The sequence below is a fragment of the Trachymyrmex septentrionalis genome, unplaced genomic scaffold (assembly GCF_001594115.1).
Source record: "Trachymyrmex septentrionalis isolate Tsep2-gDNA-1 unplaced genomic scaffold, Tsep1.0 scaffold277, whole genome shotgun sequence".
NCBI lineage: Eukaryota > Metazoa > Arthropoda > Insecta > Hymenoptera > Formicidae > Trachymyrmex > Trachymyrmex septentrionalis.
Window position 1 is genome coordinate 116,017 of NW_017305438.1, and position 13,241 is coordinate 129,257.

The following is a 13,241-nucleotide window of genomic DNA, read 5'->3' on the forward strand; positions in this document are numbered from 1 at the left end:
TTCGTAATATATTATATTTAAACGACACGAGGATTCGAGGATTCGAGGATTCGATCGCGCGCTAGATCCGCCGACTCGAACGATAATCCTACGTAATCGTTCGGTTCGCACGAATGTAGCGTATACGTTCTAATTTCATGGAATGCGCTTTCTATCCAACAAACGACGATATCAGGTGGCGAACGTATCGCGAAAGTTGCCTCCTTCCCTAGTAACGCAAAATTCTTAAATCGACGCAAGTTTTCCGCCCTTAACTCTATAAAAACGAAATTATCTCTAACCTCCTGTCGACGATGACGACCTGATCATTTTCCTTGTGATGATGATGATGATGATGATGATGATGATGATGATGATGATGATGATGCGTATGTTGTCATTGCTGCTGCTGCCGCCGCTGCTGCTGTTGTTCATCGTCGATGGAATTTTGTGAGGATTCTACTTCTTCCAACTGCATATTTTCTTCTCTCTCCTGTTGCGATGTAAGATGGTTAGCATCACCGCCGATTTGTACTGTAAAAAAAAATTAAACAAACCTTATTAGTCTGATAACATTATAATATATTAAGTCAGAAACTTATACTACTATTTGTAACATTACTGCAATGCAAGATAACTCACCTACAGCTGTTTACATAATCGGGCGTAGGAGGATAATGTTTTTCTTTTATGTAATTTTAATATTCCGGCGACATGGGCAGAACGGGGGAGTACGAAATATTTGATAAAAATATCAGCTTAAGTATTTCGAGCAACAAATAAATTTAAAATAAAAAATAAAAAGATTACTACCTTTATTTTCAAGAGGCGCGTAATATCTGTTTTCTTCTTCTTCCTTTGTTGCCTCCTGAGTTATTTCCTCCTCCTCTCCATCATCGCCGTTGTCACCGCCATTGCTATTTTCTATATTCGCGTTGTCCTGCTCTTCGTTATCTGCAGTATTATCATCGGCATCATCATCATCATCATCATTATCATTATCATTATCATTATCATCATCATCGATTGAATGATTCTCATTATCCTCCTGTTCAGACTCTTCTTTCTGTATTAATTCCTTTTGTTCGATTTTCTGCGCTAAAAAGTAATTTTTATTATTATTTTTTTTTTTGAACTCTGTATATAGTTAACTCACTATATTCAACTAATTTATTTTTTTAAAGAACTTACACGTTATGGAAATTGTGGAACTTGGAGAGACCAGTGCTCGAATTGAATCGGACGGACTCAAACCATCATTCCTATCATTGTTGTTGTTGTTGTCATCATCATTATCATTATCATCTAAAATAAAATTGATTTTATTCTTTATCGCATTACATCTATATTATACAAACTAGATTTCTCGGTTATCTGCAAAATACCTGCCAATTACGATGACAGGAACGTCACGCGGAGGCGGAACATTATTTTCCGCTTCATTTCGTGCTCTTCCTAGAAAAAACTAAAATTTTTTAACATTCGAGATTTCTATAATTGTTTAGTTAATATTTATTTCCCCAAAACTTACTCGCTGGTACTCCCTCCTCTTCTTCTCTCGCGGGGCGACTTCTCCTTAAACTAAGTCGCCCTACTGGATCAATCCCTGCGATGCAGTATCGCACGTTCTACAATACAGCACTTCTATGAAATAAATATTATAATTTAATTATAAAGTCAGCTTTTAGTCCTAATATATATTAGATTTTATTTTAGAAATTATTACTGCTTACCTCTTAGTCAATGCGTCACTTGAAATCAGCTATGTGACCTCCAGCGTCATCCTCCTCGTGACCAAAACACTCGCGTATTCCAAGATGACGAGTGATTATATTTTTCAATGTTACGTCACCACAGCAATGTCCCAGTTTGTGCATAACGCACACTAATGTACTGGAACACTCGCCAACAAAATTTCCGAAAATGGAATAATTTTTTTCATTATTATCTGACAACTTGTCTGATAACCGCTTGCAATTAATTTTTTATTTAAATTGCTAGCAACGATGAAAAATTTGCTTAGTAACTCGCGAAGTTTTTTAAACGAAATTAAAAGCACGCAAATAGTCGGTGTAAAATCCGCTTCAGAGTTTGAACGTAGGATTAAACTTTAGCTCAGGACGCACTATTTATGCCCGTAGCGATATTCATAAAATTCCTCTCCCCGAAAAGATTCGCTAAAAGTTCCTAGTGCCTTCATTGGCCGATAGATTTTTGACGATTTTGGTAATCAGCCGCCTCCTTTACTAGAAGTGATTTTCTCATAAATCATAAATGATATTTCTCATAAATTTAGAGAAGCGGGAGACGACAAAAATTTCTAAGTTATGATTCCTATACCGAATCTCTCTCTCTAACATCGTTTCTGTTCTATACAAATTATCTCGAAAAGCATCGCTCTCTTCGCATTTACCCTAATAAAATCTTTAACTCTTATTTTCATTATTATCCAGAAAAGTTTTGCCACACTATACAATTTTTATTGTTACGGCGAATCTCGCGTTTTAAATTTTTCCTTCTGCTTTTTGTATCTTCTTATTTGAAAGGATTCTCACGTAGTATTAGTCTGAAATTATATTAGATTGATAAACATGAAACTTTTCAATAAAAAAATACAATTTTAATGGAAATTTCTATATCTCGCTTGACCGACAATATCACTTAGTTTTTGTTAGTTTTCTCTTCTTCAGGGCCTCGTCATGAGGAAAAATCATAGCGAACATTGAACATAATTAGTTTCGTTTAAAACTTTTCTCACGTTTATCAATATAACTAATATTTTAATTTTTGTATCCTATAAATTTCTGCATACTACATGTTATTTTTTCCCACGAGAGTATACACAAAAGTTTCAGAGAGAGAAAAGAGGAAGACGAATAAATTTCCTACATTACTATTACCCCAATAAGATTGCAAAGAATGAACGAAGGAATCTTCAAATCTGTTGTAAAATTGAGCGGACATAACACAGACGGAATTTATTTCGACACCCACTGCTGGCAACAGTTTCAAGATCACATCGAACTCATGAACAAGTATTTAAGCAGCGATAACAGAGTGAAACCTAACTTTGTTGTTATAAAAAATATCACCATCAGCTTTACTATATCGTACTAGCGCGCGCGCGCGCGTGTGTGTGTGTGTAAATAAGAACCAACCGCTATAATTTACACTAAATATTATAGTGCCGCGTCTAAACCGTTCCTACAAAGGCCTTAGAAGCCGGGCCTACCGAGAAGCGCGGAGACTCTTGAACGAGGAGTTCAGAAAATATCTCGGAGGTTCGCGAGAACAGAGTCGCCTGGCCGAGGACCACTTGCCACCATCATCACCCTCGTCACTACCGGCTCCACCAGCTAATCAGTTAGAGGTTATACCTCCCCCTCAATCATCTTCACCCCCTCAACCACCTTCACCTTCCTCGTGAACTCGTTTCCCCCTCGATCTCCGTCACCCGCGTTTTTGGACGCACTGACGGAGAGAATCTTTCCAGATACTCCCCACTATCACCCGATTCGTCGGTCGATCCTATCCCTATTTCCCCCAGAGGAATTCCGTCTCCGACGAATTCTACGGACAGCGTGGAGTTCTTAGAGGAAATTCCTCCGCATGAAGGAATGAGGGACAACACGCCTAATACAATAAATAGGGATAGGATCGACCGACGAATCGGGTGATAGTGGGAAGTATCTGGAAAGATTCTCTCGGTCAGTGCGTCCGCAATGAGGGGGAACAGTGGTGGGATTTGGTATTTGCGGCAATGAGCTTTCGAGTTCCTAACGCCTAATAATATAATAATAATAATTATTATTATTATTCTTCTCGCTCTCTCGTAATTCACTTTTGAAAACCCCTAATAAAATCTCGTAATCATTAAATCTTGCCTTTTCAGAACTCGCACGTGGTCCGAGTTAAAGAGATTTCCCTGACTCGAAATTCGGACCGACAATCGCACCGCTCATAGGAAACAGGTGTTATAGCGTTTACTAGACGTTGACCCATATTCCGAAGCGAGCAATAAAAAGGATGCGTTTGACTCGCGGTATTTGCTTCTGTGCGGATACCTGCGAGACAAGAGTCTGACCGTCCTTCCACACTCAATCCTTTTTACTCCCTTCTCTCTTTAAATTTATTTTCCTGAATTTGGACGTAACATTAGAATATATCCACAATTATAAATGTTTCTCTTATAATTAGCAACATTATATGTTTTTTTTCTCTCTTCTCTTTCCTTTTTTTTTGCTTTATCTTCGAAATCATGCGCGATGCATATTAAATGCATCACGCATGACTTAAAGAGAGAAGTGTTACATCCCGATAAAATTCTCTCTTTCCTTATTATAAATATACGATTTATACCTTACCTTTATCTTATCTCCAGTTTAGTATTTCGTCTTGGTTTTGATATTTTGTCCCTATTTTATCTTTATTTTAAAACTTTATCATACCTTTTATATATTGTAAAATTCTTTTCCCTTTTATAGCAGGGCATATTTAGTTCCTTTATTTAAACATTCAAACAGATAACTCATGCGTCACATAAATAAAGAATATCTATTCTACAATTTTCCCTTTTCTTTTAAAGGTTCCTTTTTCTAAAATAATAACTAAACAATAGCATGTATGCCTAATAATTAAGTAGTATTATATGTTAAGTAGCATTATATATTAAATAATAGTATATATTAAGAGCTTCCCGAATGCGAGGATGAATATTTTTATTTTTCTTTTTTTCTTTCCTTTTTTCATTTTCTCCATAAAATTAAAACGAATTTAAAATTTGGAATATATCATTACTTCGCCTTGCATAAGGATGTTAATTAAGTAAAACCGAATTTTTATTATAAATTATTAAAACTCTTAACTATTATCTTAAGATTAATCTTGTAGAGCTGGGAGTAGGAGGAGCCTTGCTGCCTTATTTTAAGGAAACAAGCGCGAGGTTCTATCAAACCTTGAGGAACAGTGATTGATTCTAAAGAAATACTCTCACATTCATTTCCAAAATATAAAAGAAACTGCCAAAAGCAGGAACGAACAGAAAGAAAGAGCAAAAATAGAACTTATCCGACATAATTAGAAATCAAAGTGAGAACCATCCTCGCGCTTCGTCAGTAACTTACTTGTTATTTATTTCTTTTTTTTTCCTTATTTTGTCTTATTTATTAAATCAGAATACTAAATTGAATCGGCTGAATCTCTGCTCTGCATCTTATTAAACTACATATATACGTGAGTATCCGAGGAGGCTGTTGTGATTGTCAAAAATTTTATTACAAAACGTTTTAAATGTTACATTGTAAAATGTACTTAAATGTAAAAAAATAAGCTCGTGTATATGCAACGCACTAAAATCAAAATGCCGAGACTTTTTTTAAACGAGCAATTATAGTTAACTCATAAAATTTGTTAAAATAAAATTCGTGGAAGTGAGCGTATGTGTGTGTATGTGTGTGATGTATGTATGTATGTGTGTATGATTTCAGCGATTTTTATCTTTTATGTCTTATTCTGGTTTGTTACTGGTAGACTTTGTAACAATAATTTTGTTGACGTCTAACTATTTGCAAGCTACAATTGTCTATTGTATTTATATTTATATTAATTCTCTCTCTTTCTCTCTCTCTCTCTCTCTCTCTCTCTCTCGTCTATTGTATCAAACTATATGTCTATTACTCTGTTAACATGTAGTCTATTTCATATATCATTGCAATAAACTTAATTAAATTAAATTAAATTAAAATAAAAATCTTGCATCAAAAACATTTATAAATCTTGCAACCAAAACAATTATTTAATAAAAAACAAAATCAACATAAATTTTTATTTAATTATGTAGGTATATGCATAATTTATTAATAAATGCTTATAACTTTTTAGTTTTTAATATATATTTTTATATGTTTTTAAAATTAAATATTGTATTATTAAAACTAGAGAAAAATTTTGGATAAAAAAATATTCGAAATTAAAGTTTAAATTGCACAAAACTATTATCTTATATTTCCTACAAATTAAAAAAATATCATAAATTTTATATTAAAAATAGTAGAGAAGTAGTGCTTGAAAATTATTCATTATTTTCATTTAACACGCATTTCTTGTTAACCCAAATTATATTAATATTCTAGAGTTTTTTAATAGCGTATGTACAGATGAAAACGGATAAAAAATATTAATAGTTTTAAACAATTAAAGGGATCCTGGAATCGAATATTTTAACAACAAAAATTCGATTAGATCTATTCATAAGATGTACTTTATATTGATTTCACAGAATAATGTGTTAAATTTATTTTCCATTAAAATTGAAGAATAAATTGCTAACTATATTGCAAGCAATTTGTTAATTTAAATGTTTCAATTTAAATATAAGTTAAAATAATAAATAAACATCTTTCAGAAATATATTGTCTTTTTACAACAAACATGTAGCGAGCATGGACATGGATTTTATACACCATAATTCCGAGCTTTGATTAAGTATTTTAATTTTTCATTAAGTATTATATTAATCAAAGATAAATTTATAAAATTTTGATAGATAATTTATTATGCATCTTACATTTATTAAATCAAAGTCGAAATACATTAAAGCCAATGTAAATAGAAAAAAATACATTTTTTTTGTAACATACAAATTTATAAACATATTGATTTTATTTCTCTTTTTATCTAAATATTAATAGATGTTAATATTCGCTGCTATTATTTTCAAAGTATAAATAAACACATTATAATATTAAATAATATATAATTTCTATAGTAATTTCTATAGAAATATATTTAAACTATACATTTCCTGTTGTTTATTTATGTTCCGAATATGTATGAAAATAATCTTTTATTAATTTATGTGTTAAGATGTAAGAGAGGAAATTTTGTAGACCATACGATGTCATATTTGACAATATTTTTTATCTTAAAATGCTAATATGTAGATTAATACGTTTCATAAGTACAATGATTTTCGCACAAAAATTAACGCATCAAGTTATTTATAATTCTGAAGAACAAAAATAATAATTAATATACATGTATAAAAGAGTGCCAATTAAACAAGAATATTAACAAAAAACACGTATATAGAGTATCTAAAAAATTGCCTGTAATACTTCGGGAAGTGATTTGGGTTCCAAAAAAAGTAAAAAAAGCTATATATAAACATAAGTCCGAAAATAATTTGTTTCCGAATTATAACTACGTTTACGTTAAAAAAAATTGTAATTGATTTTTAATAATTACAATAATAACTTATTTCACACTGTTTCAACTACATTTTTGACTTTTTTTGAGTTACTCAGGATACATCACGTGGAGGTATACGAGTAGTCCGCTTGCTATGTCTCTAGTAAAATAAAAACAATAAATAAAAAATAAAAGAAATTAAAAAATATGGTATGAAGGCGAAACAGAAATGTTTCCGCGTAATACATTTTGGATAACGCCAAAATTGTCCAAAATGTAGTCATTTATGTTTAAACACAATGAAATAAATTACGATTGTGATTATAAAAAATAAATTACAACTTTCTTAACGTAAAAGTGGTTATAACTCGAAAACGACTATATTTCCGTATTGACCATTATATAGTTTTTTTCTTTTTTCTTAAGTCGAATCACTTTTTGTAGTATTGCGGCCAATTTCCGGACACGTGTATAAAATAAAGAATAACTCTAAATATGCATTATAATGCATGCATAAGTAAACTGCATTATTCTAATACTCAAATAAACCATACGTTTCTAATTGGCTTAGATTTGTTTTTAAAGTACAATTAATTACTGAAAACATAATTATTCGTCGATAAACGTTGTTTTTTAGTTTTATGATTCTATTTACCTTTAATTGGCTACATTATATTTACACTTTAATTATTAATATTGTTAAACATAATAATATACTCGACACGTTTATATTTACATACTAAATTTTTTTTAATTACCGTATGTACATCGCATGTCATTTTTTCGAGAAAAAATCGTAGCATCCAATTTACATTCTTTGCGATACATACATTATTTAGTCTTTTAAATATGATAATGGTATAATAATATTATTTAAATCATATTTTGCAAATTAAATAACTTTTTACAGTTCGTAAAAGTTGTTAATAAAATATGATTTATGTAAAATATAATATACATTATTATATTTATAAAAAACCTATTATTTAATTTGTATGACCTTATTACGATAAACACTCATCAGAGATGTTTTACTCTTTGATCTTCCAGCCAAATATGAATGCTACTTGTCTGCGTAATGCTTTTGTAGTCAAATGGGAATCCGCCACAGTAATATTTATTCAACATCTGAATCTATAAAAATGGTAAAATGTAAAATGAGTATCTGAGCACAATTGGTTTTGTCAAAAAGTTTAATTATAATAATAATCTAGAGAAATCGTATTTTAAAAACTAAAATCATTGCTTAGATTAAAAAATTGTTTATCTTTGGGCACACTGAAAAGTTTCAATGCGTACAGTGCTATATCCAGCAATTTTAATACAACGACACTTTCTTTTAGTCTTATAATACGCGTTAAAATAATTTAAAAATTTTTCTATCATCATGTAACTTTTTCTGTATGACAGAAATTTGAAAATTAAAAAAATTTGATAATTTTAATAAAAAAAGTTTTTACTTTTTACATCTGTGGGCTAATGGAAAAAAGTTACATAAACGATACTTTTGATACAATCAAAATTTGCACTCTTCCTTAAATTATTTCAAAAAATCAATATAAAAAATTCTTTATTTTAAAGATTATTAAATTTCGACTGTTGAAAGATGGCAAAAAATCCTTTGAAAAAGGATGCCTTGTATCGGCAGCGGCTATGAATTCTTTTCGTATTTAACACTTATCTATATCATCTGTAATCTTGTTTTTGCAAATATTTATTATTTATATAGCATTTGATAAGTTATTACAAAAATTGCAACACAGTAAAACATTTTCTGGATAATTTTCTATATAATTTTTTTTATTAACAAGTTTTATGTGATCAGGAGAAGTTAGACTTATTATAAATTGTACAATAAGATTGATCGATTTACGTGATATAAACAAAGCGATCAATTACCAGAATCTAATTTCATTTGTTTTGATAGTGGTTCATCAGTCAAAAGACTTTGCGTAGTAGTGCTTTGCATTTCGCCGGACACTGATGCCTCTGATACACTCTCACCGCCGCTCGAATACCGTTGTCCAGGCCTGTATTCCACAATTGAAGAACTTTGCGTTGTAGCGCTTCGTATTTCGCAAGAATCTGATGTCCCTGGTATCTCTGGTACATCCTCATTCGGAATGCTCTGTCCAGACCTGTATTAACATATCATTAAATTAAAAAAATAAAAAATGTAATGTATTATTTAAAAAAACAGAAAAATATCATGAAATACATAATAATTTAAATTCAAAATATACATTCTGTTGAGTTATAGAATTAAAATTTGCATTTTTTATATTCAATATTGTGATATTATCGATTCGTTAATATTTATATTTGTAATTTATTTATGTTTTACATTGATCTTTAAAATGGAATATTGAAATATAATGCTGTAGAAACTAAATCACATAATGTAATATGCAAATGTTGACAAATATGCTGCTAAGGTATTTGATCAGAAATAGAAAGTACGGTATTTAGAACAATTTGAATTGAACAAAGAATTTAATTCTTTGCCATTTTGCGATTTCCATACTAATTAATAAGAAATTAATTAATTAAGATAAATGATTGGCCATTCATTAGGTATTATTCAGAAAGTAAACGTATTGCACATTATACATGAATGTTAAAGTAAATGCGCCAGTATTTCGTTACATATGAAGTAGTCGCAATCGTCGCGATACGTTTATCAGCGATCTCTTCTTTGCGCTTACGTACATTTATTATTGAATCTATCATCACAAATTTTGTATACAATATATAAGCAAAAAATATTGTATTTACAATACTTTTTGCTTATATTCTGCGTACAAAAAATATGATAATGACGATATTATGTAAAAAATTTTTTTAATTTGAAAAAATTAAAAAAAATGTTAATATTTTGTGATTCATTAATTTGTAAATCACGCAAAACATAATTTAAAATTGATAACATTTCTTGTAACATAATATAAATTATATTTTTAATGGAAGTTAATATTTAATTTTCATATGTTATTTAATATAAGAAAAGTGAATAATTACTTAACTGTGTACTTAATTAATCTCATACCTTTCTTCTTGATGTAATATCTGCGTTGCAGCTTCTCGCCTTTTTTCCCTTAAATTATCCAATATTTTTTGTAGATTTTCTCTTCGAATTTTTTTATATTGAGTCTTATATAAATCGCTATTAAAAAAATGTTTCGAGATAAATATTAAAATTAGAAATAAGACGATTTATTTGATAAATCGATTAAGCACGAAGTAACTATTCTCAATTATGATCAAAATTAAATGTTAAACCAAAACACATAAAGAAAGGGTCCCATTTATCTACAAAACGATTATCTATAGTTTCACATATACATGTACGTATTTCAAATGAAATAATTTTAAAAATAATAAAAAGTTACATTTTTCTCAAGAAGTTCTTTACAGGTTTTAAGATGCTAGTGGCATGAAATTAAAGTTTATAATTAAATTTGGGGGGTTATTATAATATTTCACATTGATTATGTGTTGAAAAGCCGAAAGTATAGTAATTGTCGCGCAGTCATTTCTAAGATGATTTTATTTAAAGTACATACGTATGCATGTGTCTAATTTTGACCGTAATTGGCGTTTCTCCATGTTTAATTGTGTTTATATTATTATTTGTAAAATGTTTATCATAAGATGTATTTTGATGGAACAAAATCGAAGTCAGGCCAACGTCGTCATTACTTTCGGATTATTATAAATTTATAGAAATAAAACAAGTAAAACGTAATTATCTTTTGCCCGTTTTGATATGTCCAAAAATATTTGTTTAATACCTATGCTTATCCAACGAGTGTTCGTGAATAGCATACAAATTTTCGAGTGACAATTGAGTGTCTTCTTCCAAATTTTTTGAATATTGACACTCAGGGCAGGTTGCTAGGTTTCCATCCGTTATTTCGTATTTTAGAAATATATTATGTATAGTTAGATTATTTTTTACTTCATTGTATATCTTATTGTTCGGCCCGTGATGTATTTCCCAATGGTTTCGTATGCGGTATAACTTATCATTAAATAATGTAGTTTGATGTCCACATTTATTTATTTGACATATTACAATAAGAACTTCACGTTGTCTTATAATTTTAGAATTGTATCGTTGCAGTAATGTATTAAGATCTTCTGAAGCAACTACCGATTCTATAGTTCTTAAAGTCTCTTCCATCATGACATCTTGATCAATCCTTTGCCTTTTTTCGTTCACATTTAGATCTATTTTTTCTTCTTCTTCTAGTTCAGTTTGTATGGATGCTTCGTCTAAGATTGGCATTTCAACTTTTAGTATTTTTGGAACATATCTGTGGAATCCATAATATTATTAAATGTAATTCATTAATTTTTGTTTTATATCAGTTACGTTCCGTGTCAATTTTAGATTACTTGTCTACAATAATTTGTTGATTACCAGTGACTGCAATTGGCACGGAATTATATATCAATAAATATATGTAAATTATATATGAATATTATAACGGTCCATTACCAAAGAATTAATTTATTATTTATGGCAGAAACATAAAACTCTACATTTTTTTATTAATTGTAATTCAATTTATCTGGGACTTTATTTTTATTATCAATTCTGTACATGTACAATAATCATCTGACACGCACGCACAAAAAATTGTATTTAATTAAAATTTATTATATTCGTAAACTAATTGATTTCTAATATTTTTCATATTTCAATCTAATTTATAAAAGTTATTACAAAACATCTTAAATGTTACATGGTAAAATGTACTTAACATATAATCGTACGTATGACAAAATAATGTACATATAAGGTTACAAAAACTGTACTAAACACTTGTTTTCTTATGTAGGATATATACATATCAGGAGCATTTATATAACATTAATTTAAATAACATCAATTTCATGAAAATATATGCTCAATTTCAATTCTATTCGTAAAATCATTTCTGTTTTTCAAATTAAGAACGAAATTGTAGAAACAAAATAACCAGAATGTTTAAAATTAATTTTTTATGCTTTTGGATGTGATAAATATGACGAATATATTTTACATACTCAACATGTGGGATCAAGTGTCTGCTTAAGACCGCGAGTACTCTAGCAGTGTGCGAGTCCAAACCTTTCAAGGGTAACGACGTTTGACAAAATGAGCACTCCGCAATTTCGGTATCCTTTATTTCGTAATTATTTAGTATTTTTTGTCCAGAAACAATTCCTACTGCTTTGGCAAAAAAATTTTTGTTGTCATCTGGGTGATGTGTTATCAAATGGTTCTTAAATTGTAATGCTTTGCCAAATTTACTTTTAATTGTCACGCCACAATTTAACTGAAGACATTTCCCAACATCAAATTTATAACGATATTGGCGAGAAAGGTCAAAACGTGTTGCTACGGATTTATATTTTGGGTCTTCCATTATTTCTGATTTATCATGCTTTTCGTATAAATGAAGTATCATTCTAACATGATCGATGATAAAATCAGGTTTTGATTCTTGTCTACAGCATTCACATTTGAATAACTGATTCTTTTGCGCGTCTAACCCACATTCTTTGTAAAACTGCACTATATCTTCTGGTCGCTGTTGAGCCATTTTCGTTAACACCGTTCACTATCATGGATTGCTCACGACTAACTGCTTATTACTTGGAGAAATGTTTACTATTTCATAATCGGTCATAGCTGAAAAGTCGAAGAAAAATACACGTCTCCTTGTCAGGAAATGTAAATACTGATAACTTTAGTTAGTTTGTATATATTAAATATACCATTTGACTGACAAATTGTGTAGTTTTAAATCTCAATAAATATTTAATAGAATTCTAAAATCTTGAATTATTCAAACACACAGAGGAAGAAAGAATATTGTTATATTGAAAATGTTTTTATTTTTTAAATATAAATTTTAAAATAAGATATATAGCGTTAAATTAACGTAACTTGCTTACATGAAGAAATTTTATTTAAACCAAGGAGAATATATTCTCGTTATTCAATAGTAATAATTATCATTTAAGAGAGAGGAAATACCACGTAGAAGATAATAATATCTCGAAATTGAAAATCAGAATTTCTT

At 29.6% G+C, this 13,241-nt stretch overlaps 1 protein-coding gene across 1 annotated transcript; it reads right to left on the bottom strand.

Moving 5' to 3' along the window:
- Positions 1-376: 376 nt before the first annotated feature.
- LOC108749224 (probable serine/threonine-protein kinase irlA) lies at positions 377-12,623 on the bottom strand. Its single transcript, XM_018487788.1, has 5 exons — positions 12,220-12,623; positions 11,289-11,483; positions 9,067-9,305; positions 793-933; positions 377-513 (listed from the first exon to the last, which is right to left on the bottom strand). Exons 1-5 carry the CDS (start codon positions 12,621-12,623, stop codon positions 377-379), a joined length of 1,116 nt encoding a protein of 371 aa, XP_018343290.1.
- Positions 12,624-13,241: the final 618 nt, after the last annotated feature.

Coding starts and splice junctions, on each gene's coding strand:
- LOC108749224 (XM_018487788.1), bottom strand. CDS start 12,623: ATGATACTTCATTTATACGAAAAGCATGATAAATCAGAAATAATGGAA. Junction 9,306..11,288: donor GAAGATCTTAATACATTACT/GCAACGATACAA, acceptor ATGTTAATACAG/GTCTGGACAGAGCATTCCGA. Junction 514..792: donor CGCGCCTCTTGAAAATAAAG/GTAGTAATCTTT, acceptor TTTTTTTTACAG/TACAAATCGGCGGTGATGCT.